At 34.5% G+C, this 19,842-nt stretch overlaps 1 protein-coding gene across 2 annotated transcripts in view; it reads left to right on the top strand.

The window, feature by feature from the left end:
• Nucleotides 1-12,379, top strand: part of BRWD3 (bromodomain and WD repeat domain containing 3) — a 154,379-nt gene extending 142,000 nt beyond the window's left edge. For both annotated transcript variants that reach the window (XM_047764806.1, XM_047764807.1), the window contains exons 38-41: nt 1,364-1,527; nt 2,142-2,239; nt 2,810-2,968; nt 8,362-12,379. In XM_047764806.1, the coding sequence (XP_047620762.1) occupies nt 1,364-1,527; nt 2,142-2,239; nt 2,810-2,968; nt 8,362-9,113 (1,173 nt within the window). In that variant the 3' untranslated portion in view covers nt 9,114-12,379. The remainder of the gene's footprint in view (nt 1-1,363; nt 1,528-2,141; nt 2,240-2,809; nt 2,969-8,361) is intronic.
• The last annotated feature ends 7,463 nt before the right edge of the window (nt 12,380-19,842 follow it).

Genomic DNA, 19,842 nt, shown 5'->3' with positions numbered 1-19,842 from the left:
TTTACCATTGTCATTCTAAAATTAGCTCCCCTCTTCCCTTCTCCTACATGCTTCTTCTTTATTCTTTAGTAATAACTATATTTGCCAGAGATAAGTCAAGGAAAGGAATTCTAGAAATTTGAGTACTCTTTAATATGTCCAATAAATAATTTGATAAATAAAAATGGTTGACAGGATTAATTTATATGAAATATCTGGATTAGCTCTGAATATTTATGTTCCCTTTATTATAACAAATAGTGAACCATATTGGGAAATTATAACTGTTTATTCATACATTTAATGCTTTCCCTATGTTTTCTCACAACTTAAATATCTTGAGAACAAGAAAATAGTAACAATTTTTGTCTTTTGTTGTCACTAGTATCTGATTAACTTTTTTTTTTTCTTTTTAGCACTACAGGTATGACATATGGAATTTTCCAGGCTAGAGGTAGAATCAGAGCTACAACTGCCGGCCTACGCCACAGCCATAGAAACTCAGGATCTGAGCTGCGTCTGTGACCTACACCACAGCATAGCAACAAAAGATCCTTAATCCACTAAGCGAGGCCAGGGATTAAACCCACATCCTCATGGATACTAGTTGGGTTCATTACCACTGAGCCACAATGGGAACTCCTGATTAACTTTTAAATTAATTATGCAATAGGTATGTACATGCTCACTTTCACCTAATATAAGATGAATTTTCACTGATTTCTGCACACATAATTTTTGCACATTTGATTTATTTTCTATATTTACATATATACTTATGTGTTTATATATTTTAAAACAGCAAATTTTATATTTTGAAGCCTTTTTTATTTTCCCATTTTGTTATTACTCCCTGAAAACAGAAGTGTTAATGCCTCTGTATATGTAGCTTTCTGTTATTTCACCAGTGTTCTGGTGAAGGGAGTTAGGTTGTTTTTAGTTTTTCACTTTAAATTAATAATACTGTGGCTCACATATTAAGCATCTTTGAATATAATTTTTTTGTGTGTATAATTCTCTGATATTTCCTTAGGATATTCCTAGAAATGAAATTATTAGCCAAAGAATTTATATTTTAAAGTTTTTGGCACATACTGCAAATTATCCTTAGACTGTTCTAGTTAAAATACCCACTGGCAATCTATGAGAATCTTTTTTCCTACCTTTCCCAATATTAGTTACTATCTTTAAGAAATCTTTATTAATTTATAGGTGAAAATGGTATTTTGTTTTAATTACTCAGGATGAATTTTTAAAGTGTAGGAAATAGCATATATATATTTATTTGTCTGAAAGGATAATGCTGGTATTGTTTAGCTATGTTTATACCTTTTATTTTTATATAATTAAAGTAGTAAAACAAGACTAACTTCTACCTTTTCAGATCTATAGCATGACACTGCGATTATCTGCCTTATTTGAAAGTCGTATTAAAAATATCATCTCTGAATATAAGTCAGCAATCCAGAGTCAGAAGAGGAGAAGGCCACGGTACAGAAAACGTCTAAGAAGCAGCAGCAGTTCATTATCTAGTAGCAGAGCTCCTAGGTATACTACACTGATGTAGAGGTTTATGTTTTTTGTATTTTGTATGTATTACTTAACTTCTTAAAGTTTATTGACTGCTTTGAGGGGATCCTAAGACTCAAAAGATTTTTTAAGAACTTTTTTACACCTGTGTAAAGATGGAGCTGATAACCCAAAGCTTTGTTTATGTGGTTTTTACTACACTGAAACCTTTTTGCTTTTTCAGGGTTGCATCTGCAGCGTATGGAAATTTCCAGGCTAGGAGTTGAATCGGAGCTGCTATTGCCAGCCTATGCCACAACCTTAGCGATGCAGGATCCAAGCTATGTCTGTGACACAGCTCACGGTAACACCAGATCCTTAATCCACTGAGTGAGGCCAGGGATCAAACCCACATCCTCATAGATACTGTTCGGGTTCGTAACCCACTGAGCCACAACTGAACTCCACCAAAACCTTTTTTTTTTTAATTTTAGTGATTGAAATTTAACTTCGTCCTGTTACCGATTTGAAGCATTTCACTTATAATATATTGCATTTCTTTGTTGCTTCACTTAAGCATTTTGTATCATACTCTCTATCGTAATATGTTGCTAATAGAAAAAGTGTTTATTATTACATATTTTTACTTATAGTCCAAAAGGGAAACAGAAACTAATGAAGTTGCAGCCCAAAAATGACCAGAATACCTCAGTGTCTTATGCCAGGACTAGCTCTCCTTTCTCATCTCCTGGTAAATATGTCCTTTTTTTGGTGTTCTATATTTTAGTTTAATACTAATTTTTACTGCTTAAGGATATAGAAGAGGCAGCATGGTTTATAATGTAGAGAGAAGTGGATTTGGGTGTAGAAAGTTGTGTTTTATCCCTAGTTCTTCTATCTGTGTGGCCCTGGGTAAGACATTAGGTCATAAGATTCAGTTTCCTCATTTTTAAAGTGAGAGTGTTAAGATTAGATGGATTTTAAAGTCAGGTAGTTTTTAAATTATGTGACTTATGATTTTTAACATCAGCAATATCTCAGACCACTCATCTATAATATATTTGCCAACATAAGAATTAAATATTCATTATGTGGGGAGGTGGTCTTCTTGGATAAGTTTTTCTGACATTCTCTGCTTAAAAGCTTATAGTGTGATAAAATATTTGTTCTCAAAATATTCATATTTCCTCCTTCAGACAACTTGTAATTTTGATGTTAGAGTAATAAAATAACTGAGTGAAATACAGTTTTTTAAAAAGGCTGTTTAATTTTACTGAAAACATGATAAATATGTTAACATTACAGTCTTTTTAAATATAAGTTTCAGATGCTGCTGAAGGACTTTCACTGTATTTACTTGATGATGAACTGGATGGGCCATTTTCTTCATCCAGCTTCAGTGGATATAGCCGAAGTGGAAATAGCCATGACCCAGGGAAAGCCAAATCATTTCGAAATAGAGTTTTGCCAATTAAACAAGGTAAGAAATAAATATGGACAGGGCATTTATTCTTTGTCCCTTTATGATGGCAGACAAATCATTTAAAAGCTGATTATTTAGGTAGTAAAAATTATTGTGTCCATATAGTTAATGAAGAATTCTACATTGTTGAATTTGAGTCAAATAAGGATTTCATATCAACAACTAGGAACAGGCCATCAGCAGATTTCCAAACGTATCTTAGTCTTTTAAAATAAAATTTAAAATGAGTAGAGAGGAAAAACTAAATAGATCTTTCCCCAAAATAAGACTGTTAGACATATTTGGGATTTTGTGTGTGTGTGTTATTAAGCTATATTGAGAAGAAAGGAGAAAATTTCCAAAATCATCTTTAAATAGGCATCATATTTTTAGGGGCTACTCCAATTTTACAAAAGGATTTGTGTTGAAAAATGAGCCTTATTTCAGTCAACACCTACTTCTACTATCTGCCTTTGGTTTTCCATTTATATAAAAATAACTCAGATATTCTCTTAGTTTAGGCCCACTGTCTCAATAATTCAGGGGCTTTCAGACTGCCCTATTTCTGGGTAATCCACAAAGGTACTTGAAAAATTCTCAGAAGAGGGAGTTCCCATTGTGGCTCGCTGGGTTATGAACCCAACCAGTATCCCTGAGGATGCAGGTTCGATCCCTGGCATCACTCAGTGGGTTAAGGATCCAGCGTTGCCACCAGCTGTGGTGTAGGTTGCAGAAGTGGCTCAGATCCCACATTGTGGGGCTATGACATAGGCCAACAGCTGCAGCTCTGACTGGACCCCTAGGCCTGGGAACTTCCATATGCCACAGGTGCGGCCCTAAAAAGCAAAAAAAAAAAAAAAAAGAAAAGAAAATTTCAGAAGAGCTTTCACCATTCAACCAGAACAACTCTGGTTTTTATTTCATGTAATGAGCTTTCATGAAGCTTTTATTTGAAGAATAATTTTTACTGCTTAAAAAGAAGTAACTGACCTAATAATTCATTATCAGGTGCATCCATTTGGTCCTTGTCTAGCAGCATTGATTATAAGTACTTTAAGATTTTTTTTTTTTCTTTTCACCATGCCTGTGGCATGTGGCCATTCCTGGGCCAGGGATTGAACCCGTGCCATGGCAACAACCCAAGCCACTGCAATGGCAACACTGGATGTTTAGCCTGTTGAACTACCAGGGAACTCCTTATACTTAATCCTATGTTATGGACCCTGAACATGTCCAAAGAAAGTTCTAATATGTTCATATATTTAAAGTTTGTAAAAAATAGTTAATATTCTTTTGCCAATATCTTTATTGGAATAGATATTTCTATTTTATATAAGTTTTATTGGAAGATTAAGTAGCTTATTGCTACTGAAGTATCAAATAACAAAAATAGACATTCTAAATATATATTTTGTGTCAGTTATGTGAGAAATATTGAAATGTATCAGATTTGGGGTTCCCTTCGTGGCTCAGTGGTTAACGAACCTGACTAGCATCCATGAGGGCGCAGGTTCTATCCCTGGCCTCACTCAGTGGGTTAAGGATCCGGCATTGCCATGAGCTGTGGTATAGGTCGCAGACACAGCTCGGATCCTATGTTGCTGTGGCTGTGGTGTAGGCCAGCGGCAAAAGCTCCAATTGGACCCCTAGCCTGGGAACCTCCATATGCTGCAGGTGTGGTCCTGGAAAAAAAAAAAAAAGAAATGTATCTGATTACTTTTAAAATAATTAGTGTCTTCATTTTTCCCAGTCTATATCTTTACCCTCTCCTCTGATCCTGCTGCCCATTATGTACTCATGCCACTTCCTTCTTCTTTTTGCTCTTCTCTTCACTGTCAATTTTCTTTCCATCTGAACATTCCTTTATCCTTTGTTGTCTGGCCTCTGCCCTCACCACTCACCCCACAATTATCCCAGTATCACCAGTAATCTTCAATGACCAACCAGTGTCCTTTTTTAAGTCCCCATCTGCTTAATCTCTCTTATGTCATTACATGATATTGAATGCCCCTCTAGGAGCTCTACTGCCTGGCTTTTATATGCTACTGATTCTCCTATATCTCTGTTTCTCCTATATTTTGTATTTTCTTTGGTCCTTCATGCCTTCTATTTACAGTTTACCACTTTTTTGTCTTCTACAAATAAAGGAATCTAATAACTACATCGGTCATCTTTATGCTGATGACTCTCCAAATTCATATATCATAAACATCTCTTTATTATACCAGTCTCATTTATAGTACTTCCTAAAATAATTTTTCCTGGGTGCATCTTTCTTTCTCAATTTGCTTTTTTTTTCTGCACTCAGTGTTTTAGCTAATGGCACCATCACCTTCTGAGTCATCCAACTTAGAATTTTGCAGTGTTCTTTGACTCATATTTTATCCCTCATAAGTGTCAGTTGCTAAGTTTTGTGAATTCTACAACTCTAATATGACTTAAATTTATTGTGTACAGTATGTACTGCTATCCCTGTAATCTCTAGCCTAGTATAGCAGTCCTCTTGGGCTGTCACAAGATACCACAGACTGGGTAGCTTGAACAACAGAAATTCATTTTTTTAGCAGCTTTCTTGAGATAGCATTGACATATAAAAATTGTATGTATTTAAATAACTTGATGTTTTGATATATGTTTAAACTGTGAAATAGTCACCAGAGTCAAACTAATTAACATATATATCACCTCTATATAGTTATTGTATGTGTGTGTTTTTATGTGTTGAGAAGATTTATGGTTATCTTCTTGGCAAATTTCAAGTATACAACACAGTATTGTTAACTATAGTCACCATGATGTACATGTGATATCTAGAATAACTCAATCTTTGTACCCTTTTGACTGATACCTCCGCAATTTCTCCTTCAGCCCCTGGCAACCACCATGCTACTCTCTGCTTCTTTGAGTATGACTGTTTTAGGTTACACATATAAGTGATATACAATATTTCTCTTTTTGTGTCTTGCTCATTTTGCTTAGCATAATGTCCTCCAGTTCCATGCATGTTTTCCTAAATGGAAAGATTTCTTTTTTATCCATTTCATCTGTACAGGTTGTTTCCATGTCTTGGCTCTTGAGAATAATGCTGTATTAAACATGAGAATACAAACATCTCTTCAAGATCCTGATTTCAGTTTCTTTAGATATATACCCAAAAGTGGGATTGCTGGATCAAATGGTAGTTCTATTATTAATTTTTTAAGGAACTTCCATACTAATTTCCATAAATAGCTATACTAATTTACTTTCTCACCATAAGTCCACAAGGATTCCTTTTTCTCCACATCCTCTCCAATGCTTTGATCCTTTTGATATTAGCCATCCTAACATGTGTGAAGTAATATCTGGTCATGGTTTTGATTTGCATTTCCCTGATTGTTAGAGATGTGGAACACCTTTTCGTATACTTAGAACAGACATTTATTTTTTCATTGTTTGGGAAGCTCAAAATCCAAGATTAAGGTGCCAATAAAGGTAATGTCTGGTGAGGGTTTTCTTGCTGGCTTTCTGATGCCCACCTTTTCCCTTTCTCCTCATGTGGCTTTTTCTCTGTGCATATAGGCAGGGAGAGAATGAGCAAGCACTGGTGTGTCTTTCTCTTCCTATAAGGACATCAGTCCTGGTGCATTAGGGCCCACCTACCCTTATGATTTCATTTAACTTTAATTACTTCCTTAAAGGCCCTTTGTCCATATACAGTCATATTGGGAGTTAGAGCTTCAACATATGTATTTTGGGTGGGCAGGAGGACGCAGAAATCAAAACCTAACACCTAAACTATTAGATTTATCTTGTAACTGTGGTTACCAAACAGCCCTGCTGTTTGCTCTCTCCAATTTTTCCAGTCCATACTTGCTTGTTTTTCTCCTTTTTTACTTATCTTTGCCAATTATTCTTCATCTTTAAATGATGGAATATCCCAAGTCTCAGTCCTCAGCCACCTTTTCTCTTTACTTGTTCTCTCAATGAGTTCTCTCAGTTCTCTTCACACTAAATGTTATCTCTTTAATGAAAATTTCCAAAATTATATCTCAAGCTTTCTCTAAGTCTCCCCTGAGTTCTGAAATAGTATATCCACTTCCTTTTTTCTCTCTCTTTTTTTAATTTCTTTGCTTGGATTTCTAGTAGTATTTAAAACTAGAATCTTGAATTTTTTTTTCCCCACTAGCTTGCCCAAACCTATTCCTCCTCCATGGTTCTCTAACCTTGCAAAATATCTCTACCATTCACCCCGTTATTCAGGCCATAAAACCTAGGAGTTGACCTTCATTTTATGCTTAACACTTGCCATCCAATCCATCAGCAATTCCTGTAGTTAGAACTTTAAAGATTGGTTCTGGTAACTCCTGCAGAAGGAAATATTCTGAATCTAATCACTTCTCATCACCTCTATTATTATATCTTATTATATCTTACCCTTATTATATCTTACCTAGAGTATTACAGTGTATTCTCAACTGATCTCTGCTTTCAATCTTACCCCTTCTATATTCTGTTCTCTATATAGCAGCCATAACATTCTTTTAATAATATGAATCTGATTCTGTCATTATCTAGCTTTAAAACCCTCCACTACCAGTCATCTCCTGTTACTCCCTGTTTTTCTCTTTTGCTCTAGTTATAGTGGGTTTCAGTACCCTCCACTGGATGTTCTTTCCCAAGATCTAACTTTATTCAGTTCTTTTCTCAAATACCACCTCAAAAGAAAAGTCTTCCCTATCTAAAATATATCCCCCTTGCATATATTTGCATTCTTTTTTATCCACCTTTCTTTTCTTTATAGCTCACACTATTATTTGAAATTATATTATTTGTTCACTTCATTGTCTATCAAGTTTTCCACACTAAAATATAAGTTCAAAGAGCAAGGACTTTGTCTCATCATTGCTATATTCCAAGCTCCAAACAGTGCCTGGCTCATATTAGCTAATCAATAATATTTGTTGAATGAATGAGCAAAATTATTCTGATATATGTTCCCAGATAATTCCTTCTAGAACTTAAGCCCTTAAAATTTCTGCCTAGCTACCTTGCCACCCATCATCCCTCCATACTTCCCTCATCACATGAAAAAAGTAGACAAAAATTGAAACTTTAGTATCTTCCATTTCCCACAAATTTAAATTCATACACCAGGGAGTTCCCTGGTGGCATAGCAGTTAAGGATTCAACATTGTCATTGCTGTGGCTCAGATTCAATCCCTGCCCTGGGAACTTATGCATGCCACAGGCAAGGCCAAAAATAATAAAGCACAAAAATTAAACAATAAGTTCATATTCTCAATGATTTTACCACATCCATCTTTGGGCACCGAATAGTTTTGATAAACTGTTTATTTTACTTTTGAACCTAAATAACCATCTTATCAATGTCAAAACTTAACTTTTAAAAACCATTCATCTTGATTTAGATCACTCCCTTGATGGACCCCTTACAAATGGTGATGGCAGAGAGCCCCGGACAGGAATCAAGAGAAAACTACTTAGTGCATCAGAAGATGAAAGCATGGGAAGAGAAGAGAAAGAGAAAAAAGAAACAAAAGAGAAATCGCATTTATCTTCCTCAGAGAGTGGAGAGTTAGGATCCAGTTTAAGTTCTGAAAGTACCTGTGGTTCTGATTCTGACTCTGAATCAACTTCCAGAACAGATCAAGATTACGTAGATGGAGACCATGACTATAGCAAATTCATACAAACTAGGCCTAAAAGAAAACTCAGAAAGCAATATGCCAATGGAAAAAGAAACTGGAAGACAAGAGGCACGGGAGGAAGAGGCAGATGGGGCAGATGGGGTAGATGGAGTAGAGGAGGAAGAGGAAGAGGAGGCAGGGGACGAGGTAGTCGAGGAAGGGGTGGAGGTGGCACAAGAGGGAGAGGGAGAGGGAGAGGAGGAAGAGGTTCTTCTAGAGGAGCCACCAGAGCCAAACGTGCACGTATTGCAGATGATGAATTTGATACCATGTTTTCAGGACGTTTCAGTAGACTGCCTCGAATTAAAACAAGAAACCAAGGCAGGAGGACTGTTTTATATAATGATGATTCTGATAATGACAATTTTGTGTCCACTGAAGATCCTCTGAATCTTGGTACATCCAGATCAGGCAGAGTGCGTAAAATGACAGAAAAAGCCAGGGTTAGCCATCTCATGGGATGGAATTATTAACAGTTAATAAATTTAGAATAATTTAAAAAATTCAATGGCCTTCTACTGCAGGGAATTTACCAGGAAATCTACAAAGCAAGTTGTGTGGGGACTTCTGCTTCCTTTCACATTGGTGCTTTTCCATTATGCCAGTATACATTTGTTTTCAAGACTTTTAATCTCCACACTTCATTTGTTCAAACAAGCCTTACTCATTAGGCCTTAAATTTAAAAAAAAAATTCTACACACACACACACACACACACACACACACACACACACACACCACAGACACTACAGATATACTACATAAAGGAGCATTCAGCTTCTTAGAGTAGCATGACATTTTTATCTCAATGGAATATCCCTCTTTTGCTTTTGTATCACAGAAGTATAGCACCTTCTTACAGAGTTTTATATAGTTTGTTTTTGCCATTTTGATTCCTGTACCAGTAATAATAACTTTTGCACAATACACCAATCCTAAAGGCAGCTATTAAATGTTTACAGTTTCTATATTGTAAGAACGATCTGGATTATTTTACTCTTCCCAGGCCAAACTTTCATGAATTGTACTGAACTGAAGTATATATTTATACTACAGTTTTTTTTGGGGGGTGGGGGGTTCTTAATATGCTTTTCATTGATTTGCTTAATTCATGTTAAAGGTGAGAAAGGGTTGGTGCCTTGTAAATATGTAGCAAATCTTTGTGGTGTGTCCTGATGTGTGCATTAACTTTATTAAAAAAGAATACTTGAGGTATCAATCTAGATAAGGTGCCAAATGCAAAAGTTTCTTGCATCCATTTTCTTTTCCCTGTTATATTTTATTGCATTAATAGAACTTGTATAGCTTAAAGAATAACTTAAACATTTGAAGAATCCTCATCCACAAAGAATAACTGAATAGTAGCTCAGCTACCTCTATTAACTACAACTACTGGAAACATTAAGTAAAATTGATGCCGTTATTCCTTACTGACTAAGGAGAAATAGAACAAGCTTGGTGGGAATGAATACTCATAAATTATAAGCTGAGAGGTTGTTAATAATTGTATCAGCTCTCAAATTAATAGTTGTAATTAAACTTTCTTAAGTATAGTATGTTCTACCTTATTAGGCTTTTCTTAGAACATATTTGTGTAAGTAGACATGATCAACTGCTTATATGTCTCTTCTACCACTTACTCTTTAACAGCTGTGGGTGACTGGTTTTGAATTTTAAAATGTAACACAGCACCTAGTTTGAGTGTTTTGGCTAGCTAATATTTTGAATCAACGTTCTGCTCATACCATTCCAAAGGGTTCTTCTGTTATAATCTTTCAGAAAAGAACCTCGTTGCACTGTACACTGATATTTTGAGTCATTATTGTATAAATGAAAAAAATCTTTTAAAACTATGGTCTTGTTTACAGCAGTAGAGTGCACATGATTTCGTAAGTGAGCTTGAGTTCCAAAATCAATTTTACTCCTCAATTTGAAAGATTGTAAATTCGCTAATTCATTAGATGCTTAGATTTTTGAGGTAAGAAGGATAATGCTGATACCTGTTTTTGTAACAACAGATTTGTTGTACATAGATCAGACTTGAGGAATGAAAGAAACTTCTTAATGTATGCTTAGTAATCCCAGGATATTTCTTAAGCTAATGTATTTGTCTCATTCTTTCAATCATTTCATGCATCTGAAAATCCTTAAGTGCAGAGGGAAGGAGTACACACATAACTTTGCTTTTTTGGTTGGGCTGGGTGGGGTTTATTCTTAGATCAACATCTTTAAGCAATTTTCACTTGCAGTAGAAATGATGTTCAGGCTTTAAGAAAGTATTGTGAATTATTAATGGAACTAACTTATGTTACTGGACAGTAGATCAAGCTGATTTTTTGGTTGTTGTAGTCTTCTTGTCACTAAACCAAAACTGCTTCTGGTTGTAACTGCCACCTTTACCCATAATATAGATTCAAAAATGTTCATGTTTGAAATTCTACACTTGATTTTTGCTAAAGTGTACTATTTTAGTTATTCATCTCTTGGACATTTAGACTAAATTTTTGTTTGTGTTTTCCTGGAATTGATAACACTTTGGCCTACCCTATTCAAGGTAACATGTTCCTTAAATTCATGGATATACCCAAATGTGTATCATGTGTATCATTTTAGTGTGAAAATTTTTTTGACATTCTTCTATGAAGAGCTGAACTCTTTAAATGTAGAAGAATTGCCATTTGTGTGATTTAGCTATCTCAAGCTTTATTTATAATTTATTTTGAAAAATAAAAATGGCACATTTATTTCCCAAATGTCAAGATTTTCTAGGTTTAGATAATTAGAGTACTAAGGTTGAAGACATTTTTAAGCATATTTTATATGTAGTGAAATACTGTGAAAATACTAGTGAACAGCATTTTGCTGTAATGTTGATTTCTGTTATTAGAATTTAAAGAGTTAGTCACCAGGGTATGTTAGATGAATGTAGTTATCATTTAATATAAAACAAACAGATCATTTTCTGTTTGCATGCAAATTATTTTAGTAAGTGTGAAAATAAAAGTTTGGAAGACAATATTTTACTTTTATATCTGGACTCCCCATCCCCCTCCAATTTATACTTTGCTTTTTTTGTAATACGGCCTCCAGTGAATGTGTTTGTAATTTGTATTACATTGAATAGTTTATCACTTTAATTTTTTAGAAATCCTTTAAACCTAATTAAGATCTGGGTTTAGCCATAGTGAAGCAAGTAGAAAATGAGCTAAGAATTTTGAAGAAAAGTCTATAAATCTTAAGTGAATTAAGACAAAAAACACTGTTATGTTTAGATCCATGCGAGCATATACATGTACAAATCTATTCCTATGCCAGATACTAATTGTCAATGAATTGTAATATTTCTCATGAATGCTAATAATATTTTAATTCCAAGCTTTAAAATTTTAGCATGTATATCGTTTATGAAAACAGAATTGTGTGTTATGGCTTACTGTGTATCTTTCAGCAATAGGATGCTCTCCAAAACATTCACTAGCTTATTAGCGTACTGACTAAATTTGTGTGTGTGTGTGTGTGCGTGTGTGCGTGTGTGTGCACGCGTGTGTGGGCTTCTCTATGTAGATTTTTTTTCATCAACTGGACAGTTTATCTCAGACATTAAAAAAAGAAGTTGGTATGGATAGTTGTATTCACTGTCTACCAGTTCATTGCTTCTGTTGTAAAGTGCTTAGCCTGTATATATACTGCTTAATCATCCATATCATTATGCCTTTTAGATAAACTAGCTTTTGTCATATACATGTGTCCCTCTACTTTTTAAAATTTATTTTGCCCTTCTTTCATGTGTTTCTTTTTATGTTTACTTTCTCAGAGATCAGGCTTGTGCTAGAATTCTCCCATACAACACTTTGTTTCACCCAGAGGCTAAGAAACTGAGTAAAATTCATATTCCACACAATTGTGTGCTCAGATCTCTGACTCAGCCTTCTAACACTTTGAAGTAAATTTGAGTGATTTATCTTTGTTGTTTCTTTCTTTCTTTCTTTCTTTCTTTCTTTCTTTCTTTCTTTCTTTCTTCCTTCCTTCCTTCCTTCCTTCCTTCCTAGCCTTCCTTCCTTCCTCCGTCCTTCCTTCCTTTTTATTCGTTCTTCTTCGTTCGGTCGTTCTTTCGGTATTTCTTTCTTTCTTTCTTTCTTTCTTTCTTTCTTTCTTTCTTTCTTTCTTTCTTTCTTTCTTTCTTTCTTTCTTTCTTTCCTTTCTTTCTCTCTCTTTCTCTCTCTCTCTCTTTCTTTCTTTTTGTCTTTTTGCCTTTTCTAGGGCTGCTCCCATGGCATATGGAGGTTCCCAGGCTAGGGGTCTAATCGGAGCTGTAGCCGCCAGCCTATGCCACAGCCACAGCTCAGAGCAATGCCGGATCCTTAACCCACTGAGCAAGGCCAGGGATCAGACCCGAAACCTCATGGTTCCTAGTCAGATTCGTTAACCACTGAGCCACAATGGGAACTCCTGTTGTTCATTTTCTTGTAGTCCTAGATTGTCAGCAGACAACAGCAATGATTAAGAGAAAGATGTGAATGCCACTTCTAACTTTTTGATAAAAACTTTTGAGAATTTTTCAAAATTTGTATGTTGTGACAGTGAAAAATTAAACACCTTATTTCTTGCTTATATGACTCGGGAATGATTTTATCCACATTTTCCAACTGGTACTTATCTTTAAAGTTGGAATTTTCACATCCACAGAAAGGAGACTTCCATCCTATATAATTTTCAGTGTACTTTGATAACCAGTCTTTTAAAAAATTACTAACATTTTGAGTTCTGAAGTAGTTTACTTCTGGGGGAAGAAATGGAACTTTCAACTTTTAAAGTTCATTGTTTTAAATGTTAACTCCATCCTCAACATTTTGTGTTATATGAAGCTTTATGAAAGTTATATTGAAAATAGAATATTCTAAAATCATTTTTAAGGCTCGTTTTAAAAATTAGTGTGAAAATATTTGCATGCTTTTTTCTTTTTACCTCTCAGTAAAGTTTCTTTACCAAGTTTAATTATCTAATTTAATAGGTTTTGGTGAAATTCTAATTATGAAGTTAAATTATTTTCATGGTGCTATATTTTGTGAATATGGATTGCTCTCAACTTTCTTGACATTTATTTCTTATATAGTCTTATCATTGATTGTTTCCTTTTCCATCATTCCTCTCCTGCTTGCTTTTATCCTCATTTCTCTTTCTGCAATGAAGATTACACCTAATATTGCACACTTCAACAAGACTGGCAATTTATGATTCATTGACAGGAGAAGTACAGTAGAAAGGCCCTGCAGTTTAGAGTTTAGGTGTGTTTGTTTATTTATATGTATGCCCATTTGTTATTCTTATACCTATCTTAAATAAATCTAGAATATGAGACTTTGACATAAAAGCATTGTAAGTATTTTCTAGAAAATAAAACTATTGATAAATATTAAAATTGCCATTGGTATTTGACTTTTAAAATCACATACAAAATATTTAGAAACCCAATTGGGAAATGTGTTTCTACATATGTCACCAGATACATATTTAAGCAGTACTACAAATGTTAATTCTTTCAACAAATACTGCGGTGATGGCAATCAGTAATTTATTTCTTTGTCCTGTAACTTATCATCCTTGTCTTTTGTAATCCCTTACAGAGTATTAACAAAACTGTACCTTATGTTTGTTATTAGTATTCATAAATTTTAAGACAGAAAATCACTTAGTTAATGTGATGTTGTATATGGACCAAATGTCCATTAAACTAAAATTCAGTAAAGAAAGGTAAACTAAACTGGCTTGGTTTATAAAAGATGTTTTGTTTGGCAGTTGTTAGACATTATAAGCAATTATCATCAAAGATAGAAAAACTGGACTAATATGTTGCCATTCTTTATGGGATGTTTACAATAAAATTCCAAGTTGTTTGGAATCAGTTGCACTCTTGCTGCTTTATACCTCAACTCAGGTACTGGAGATAAATTAACAAGAAGAAAGAAATATGGAGTTACCTTTCTATTATCCAGCTTTAGAGATTGTAACATGTAGCTCTTAGGACTTTCTTTTTCTTTTTTTTTTTTTTTTTGGTCATATAGTATTTTATTATTACTATTTTAATCTGAGAAATTAGGGTGCTTCTTCCTATCAAAGAAAATTAAGTTGTTTCTTTGTTTTCTTGGTTTTTGTTTTTTGCCTTAGTTGTTGCAGATATACTTTGGGTTACTTTTATGTAATAAATGTGTTAATGTTTTAAATATGGGCTGCTTGGTACATTAAATAAGAGCCTCCAACATTTTATTTTGAAGAGAGCTCTTTGAAATGAATGGATTTCAAATGTGTTTATGGCTTATAAGTTTTAAGAGCTGAGCTATGAATCTCTGGAATTCTTATTTATAGTAATATTGTCCACAGAAGCTTAACTATATTATCAATGGTGTTTTAATTCAGTGTAAGTGAAGGAGGGAGAGAAGTAAGGTGAGACATAACTTTTAAGCCAGGAAATGAAAGCCCTAACAAGAATATTCATCGCTCTTAACACAACTAAAAGGTTGCTCAGAATTTTCTTCCCAGTGAAGGTTAAATATAAGTAAGCTGGCCAAAGACTGGACTGTCTATTTTATGTATTTAGAATTAAGAAATAAGGTATTTAGAATAAATATCAGCTTTGCCTTCTGGCATCATATCCTATGGCTATGAAAGTCCAAATTTTTACAATTTTTGGAGATTGACAGAGAGATACATTGTTTGGCATTTGTGTGCAGTTACTTGATTGGTTAAAGATAGCCCTCTTTGGCCTATCAGTGGGTCAGGGATCCAGCCCCCAACCCACTGATAGGCCCTGAGCTGTGGTGTAGATCACAGACGCGGCCCCATCCCACCTTGCTATGCCTGTGGTGTAGGCTGGCAGCTGTAGCTCCAATTTGACCCCTAGCTGGGGAACCTCCATATGTCTCAGGTGTGGCCCTAAAAAGCAAAAAAGAAAAAGATTATAACAAAGTATTGCAGCATTACTCAGAACGAGATCCTTTTTTTCTTGGTTGAGAAGGTCGAGGACAGCCTCACTCTCTACCCTCTTAATTATATGCCCTTGACAATTTAAAACTGCACAAAGTAAATTGAAACCAATATATTGAGCCTGTGAGTTGGTTTTCTTTAGATATTTAAGCCTGTACACTTAGAGTTACTTTCTTAGATCTTCTATATGAATACTTAAGGGATTTATTTAAAATGCTACATATTGCTAGTAAACCAAATACAACATTAAATAAAATGAACTTTTTATAGTGTTAATGTTTTCCTAAAGTTTTGAAGTATTTTTTTCTTTTTCTTTCTTTGTAACTTTAGTATGTTTTTCCTTTGCCAGTTGTGGCAGTTGCCATAACAAAGTTACTTCTCATCTGTTAACTATGAACATCTAATAGATAATTTTGTTATTAATTAACAAATTAAAGTTTAATTTGACATTGGAGGATTTTTAAAAACAACTTCCTGAAGCTATTATGCTTTCAGTAATTTGTAGATTTTGTATAGTCAAATTGTCTGCCCAGCATCTTTATGATTCTCTTGAGAAAATAAGTTTTGTAGTAAATATATAAAGAAGTCAAAACATTTTTAATTGCTTGATTTATGTTACTAATATTACTTGGTGGAATTTATTCATCTTTAGGACTGTTTTTAGTTGATTTTTGTCACATTACAGTTCTAAGTAGTATTTGTTTAGCAACATGTTAATTAGGAATTTTGCATAGTCAATTAATTTAAGACAGTGAAACTATCTTAAGGTGGTTTTTTTCAAAAAAAAGTTTACAATATCATGTTAAAATGAGATTTGCCGCCCAAATTATATATAGCTCATTTTTAGGGAGGATTCTTTTGTTACCCATGGGTATTGTTCATCTAAGACATTAATATTGAGGTATTGGTGGTTCTGAATTATTTCTATTTGTTAGGTTTTTAATTTGTAAGTTAGAACACACCTTGTATATAAAAACATAAGTTTTAATTTTATCTAATCTGATCTTGAACAGAAAATATCATCTGTTTGATCATAGTCATATTGCCAGTTAATCCTCTCAGTTTTGGAGGTTGCTGTTCATTTTTATTGTAATTGTGTTGAGTAGTTATAATATAGAAAAATAGTTATTAAGGCAAAATAGTAGTTCAAGTTTATGCTAGATATATTTTTCTCTCCAGTTGCCTCAAAAATGTGACTAGTGAATATAATGACAAATATTTAACACTGTCAAAATACTAATCTTTTATCACTTTGCTTATGATTATTCAAACTGAAGTTGTCAGAGAACAATCTGAGATAATGGGTTACATTCTTTTTCCAGATGCATATGGAGATCTCCTCCATAGAAGAAGATAATTATCAGCAGGAATCTGTAGCCTATGCTCTTAGTGTCAACGAAAAGAAGTGGCTAAAGGAAGACTAGTCTATTCCTTCTCAGACTTGGTCGTTTGTTCATTTTATTAATTTCTTCAACATTTTTTAATTTCAATATTTACTGAGTACTTGTTTTGTTTCAAACACTGAATTTTTTTTTTCTTTTTAAGGCTCCACCCATGGCATATGGAGGTTCCAGGCTAGGGGCTGAATCAGAGCTGTAGCTGCCAGCCTACACCACAGCCACAGCAACACCAGATCTGAGCAGCGTCTGCAACTTGTACCACAGCTCATGGCAACACTGGATCCATAGCCCACTGAGCGAGGCCAGGGATAATAAAACCTGCATCAGATTTGTTTCCACTGCACCACGATGGGAACTCCCAAAACACTGTAATTTTTAAAAGGGCTTTGCAAATTACAAATTTAATCTTCAGAGATATTCTCAAGCACCAGAATGACAATATCAGTAAGTTCCATTTTTCGGATCAGAATAATAAGTTTCAGTGAAATCTAATTTGCCAAAGGTCCTATGGCGAATAAATAGAAAAGTTTTGATTCATTCAAAATATCTGCCCCAAGGTTTCTAGTCTTAGCTTTTATATTTTATTATTACTGGGGGGATGTTTGGTTCCATTTCCTTTTTTTTCATTATCCATGAAGACTCCAAAGTCATGCATTCTGTACTTTGAAGATCACATTTCCTTTTGCTTCTGGCTAAGATGATTTAAGTAAAGACACTGAGATGTGTATCTTTATGCCTCTCAGTATTTTGGGGAGGTGGTAGTTAGGAGCTAAATATTTTGAAGATACCAGATTTAGAAGTAGAAAAGAGTACATATCTTATGCATACTTAACACAAAGGTAACCAAGAAAAATGAAGAGAATGTACTTATATTTTAATTTGAGAATGAACTCCGCTAGTAATGTACACAAGTATGCCTTACAGTCCATGATACAAAATTTCCCTTGTATACTCTGTGCTCTCTTGTCAGCTGCAAAGCCTAAAATTTTTTTTTCCACTTCTGAGTTTAAATGGGTTTTAAGTACAGTTCTCAGAGAATACAGCAAACTTCCTGTCTTAAGTGTTCCCATGGTGGTACAGCAGTCAGGAACCTGACTAGTATCCATGAGGATGTGGGTTCTGTCCCTGGCCTTGCTCAGTGGGTTAAGGATCTGGCATTGCCATGAACTTTGGTGTAGGGTGCAGGTGCAGCTCAGATCTGGTGTGGCTGTAGCTGTGGCATAGGCCAGCAGCTGCAGTTCCTGATTTCACCCCCTAGACTGGGAACGTCCATATGGTGTGAAAATGGCCCTAAAAGGCTAAATAAATAAATATTTAAAATTTTTCCCTAAATCCAAAATGTCTGTTGTGAATTAGACCAGTCTATAAAAGAAAGCTTTTCCTAACCCAATTTTCATATACAAATCCTTCTTTGGTATCATTTAATTAATTAATTAATTTATTATTTTATTTTGTCCTTTGTCATTTTAGGGCTGCACCTGCGGTATATGGATGTTCCCAGGCTAGGGGTCCAATCGGAGTTATCGCTGCCGGCCTACACCACAGCCACAGCAATGCCAGATCCGAGCCACGTCTGTGACTTACACTACAGCTCATGGCAACGCTGGATCCTTGAGCCACTGAGCGAGGCCAGGGATCAAACCCGCAACCTCATGGTTCCTAGTCGGATTTGTTTCCACTGCACCACAACGGGAACTGGTATCATTTTAATTTGGATTTTTTTTCCTAGGTAAGACTGGTTCAGGGATGGCATTTCGTGGAATTTGAGTATCCCTATAAATATAGTAAAACTAAACCCCTGCTAATGTGAATTTCATAACAATTCTATTAGTTTATATTGTTACTGGGGAAAAAAGCTTCAAGTAATTTAATTCAGAACTAATGTGTTTGTTACATGGTAGATCTCCCCTCTTTATTCTTAAATAAGGGGTTTGCAGTGATTTTTTTTTATTTAACTGTTGTATTAGTTTCGGGTGTACAGCAAAGTGAATCAGTCAAAAATATAAACATATTCATACTTTTTCCCCATATAGGTTATTACACACTATTGACTAGATTTTCCTATGCTCTACAGTAGTTTCTCATTAATCATCTACAACTATGGTAACCATAAGATTGGTTTTGAAATCTGAATTTGTTACTGTTTATAAATAAGTTCTTTTGTATCATTTTTAAATTAGAATCTACATATAAGTGATATCATATGATATTTGACTTACTTCACTCAGCATGATCACCTCTAAGTCCATTCATGTTGCTGCAAATGACATTATTTCATTCTTTTTATGGCTAATATTCCATTGTATACATGTACCACATCTTCTTGATCCATTCCTTTTTTCGTGGACATTTAGGTTGCTTCCATGTCTTGTTTATTGTAAATAGTGCTGCAATGAATATTGGGCTGCATGTATCTTTTCAAATTAGGGTTTTCTGCAGATAGATGCCCTGGAATGGGATTGCTGGATCATATGGTAGTTCTATATTTAGTTTTTTAAGGAAACTCCATAATGGTTGTACCCACCAACAGTGTAGGAAGGTTCCCTTTTCTCCACACCCTCTCTAGCATTTATTGTTTGTAGACTTTTTGATGATGGCCACTCTGACTGGTGTGAAGTGATACCTCATTGTAGTTTTGACTTGCATAAGTTTATAGGAATACAATTTTATCTCAGGAAACAAGAAAATTCTCAAACAACCTAAACTTTTACACCTAGAGCAACTAGAGAAGGAAGAACAAAGCTCAAAGTTAGAAGGAAAGAGACAAAATGATAGAGAAGATCAATGAAAAAAAATTGGTTCTTTAAAAAGATCACAAAAC

This window comes from Phacochoerus africanus, chromosome X (genome assembly GCF_016906955.1).
Source record: "Phacochoerus africanus isolate WHEZ1 chromosome X, ROS_Pafr_v1, whole genome shotgun sequence".
NCBI classification, from domain to species: domain Eukaryota; kingdom Metazoa; phylum Chordata; class Mammalia; order Artiodactyla; family Suidae; genus Phacochoerus; species Phacochoerus africanus.
This window is presented reverse-complemented; position numbering and strand designations above follow the sequence as displayed.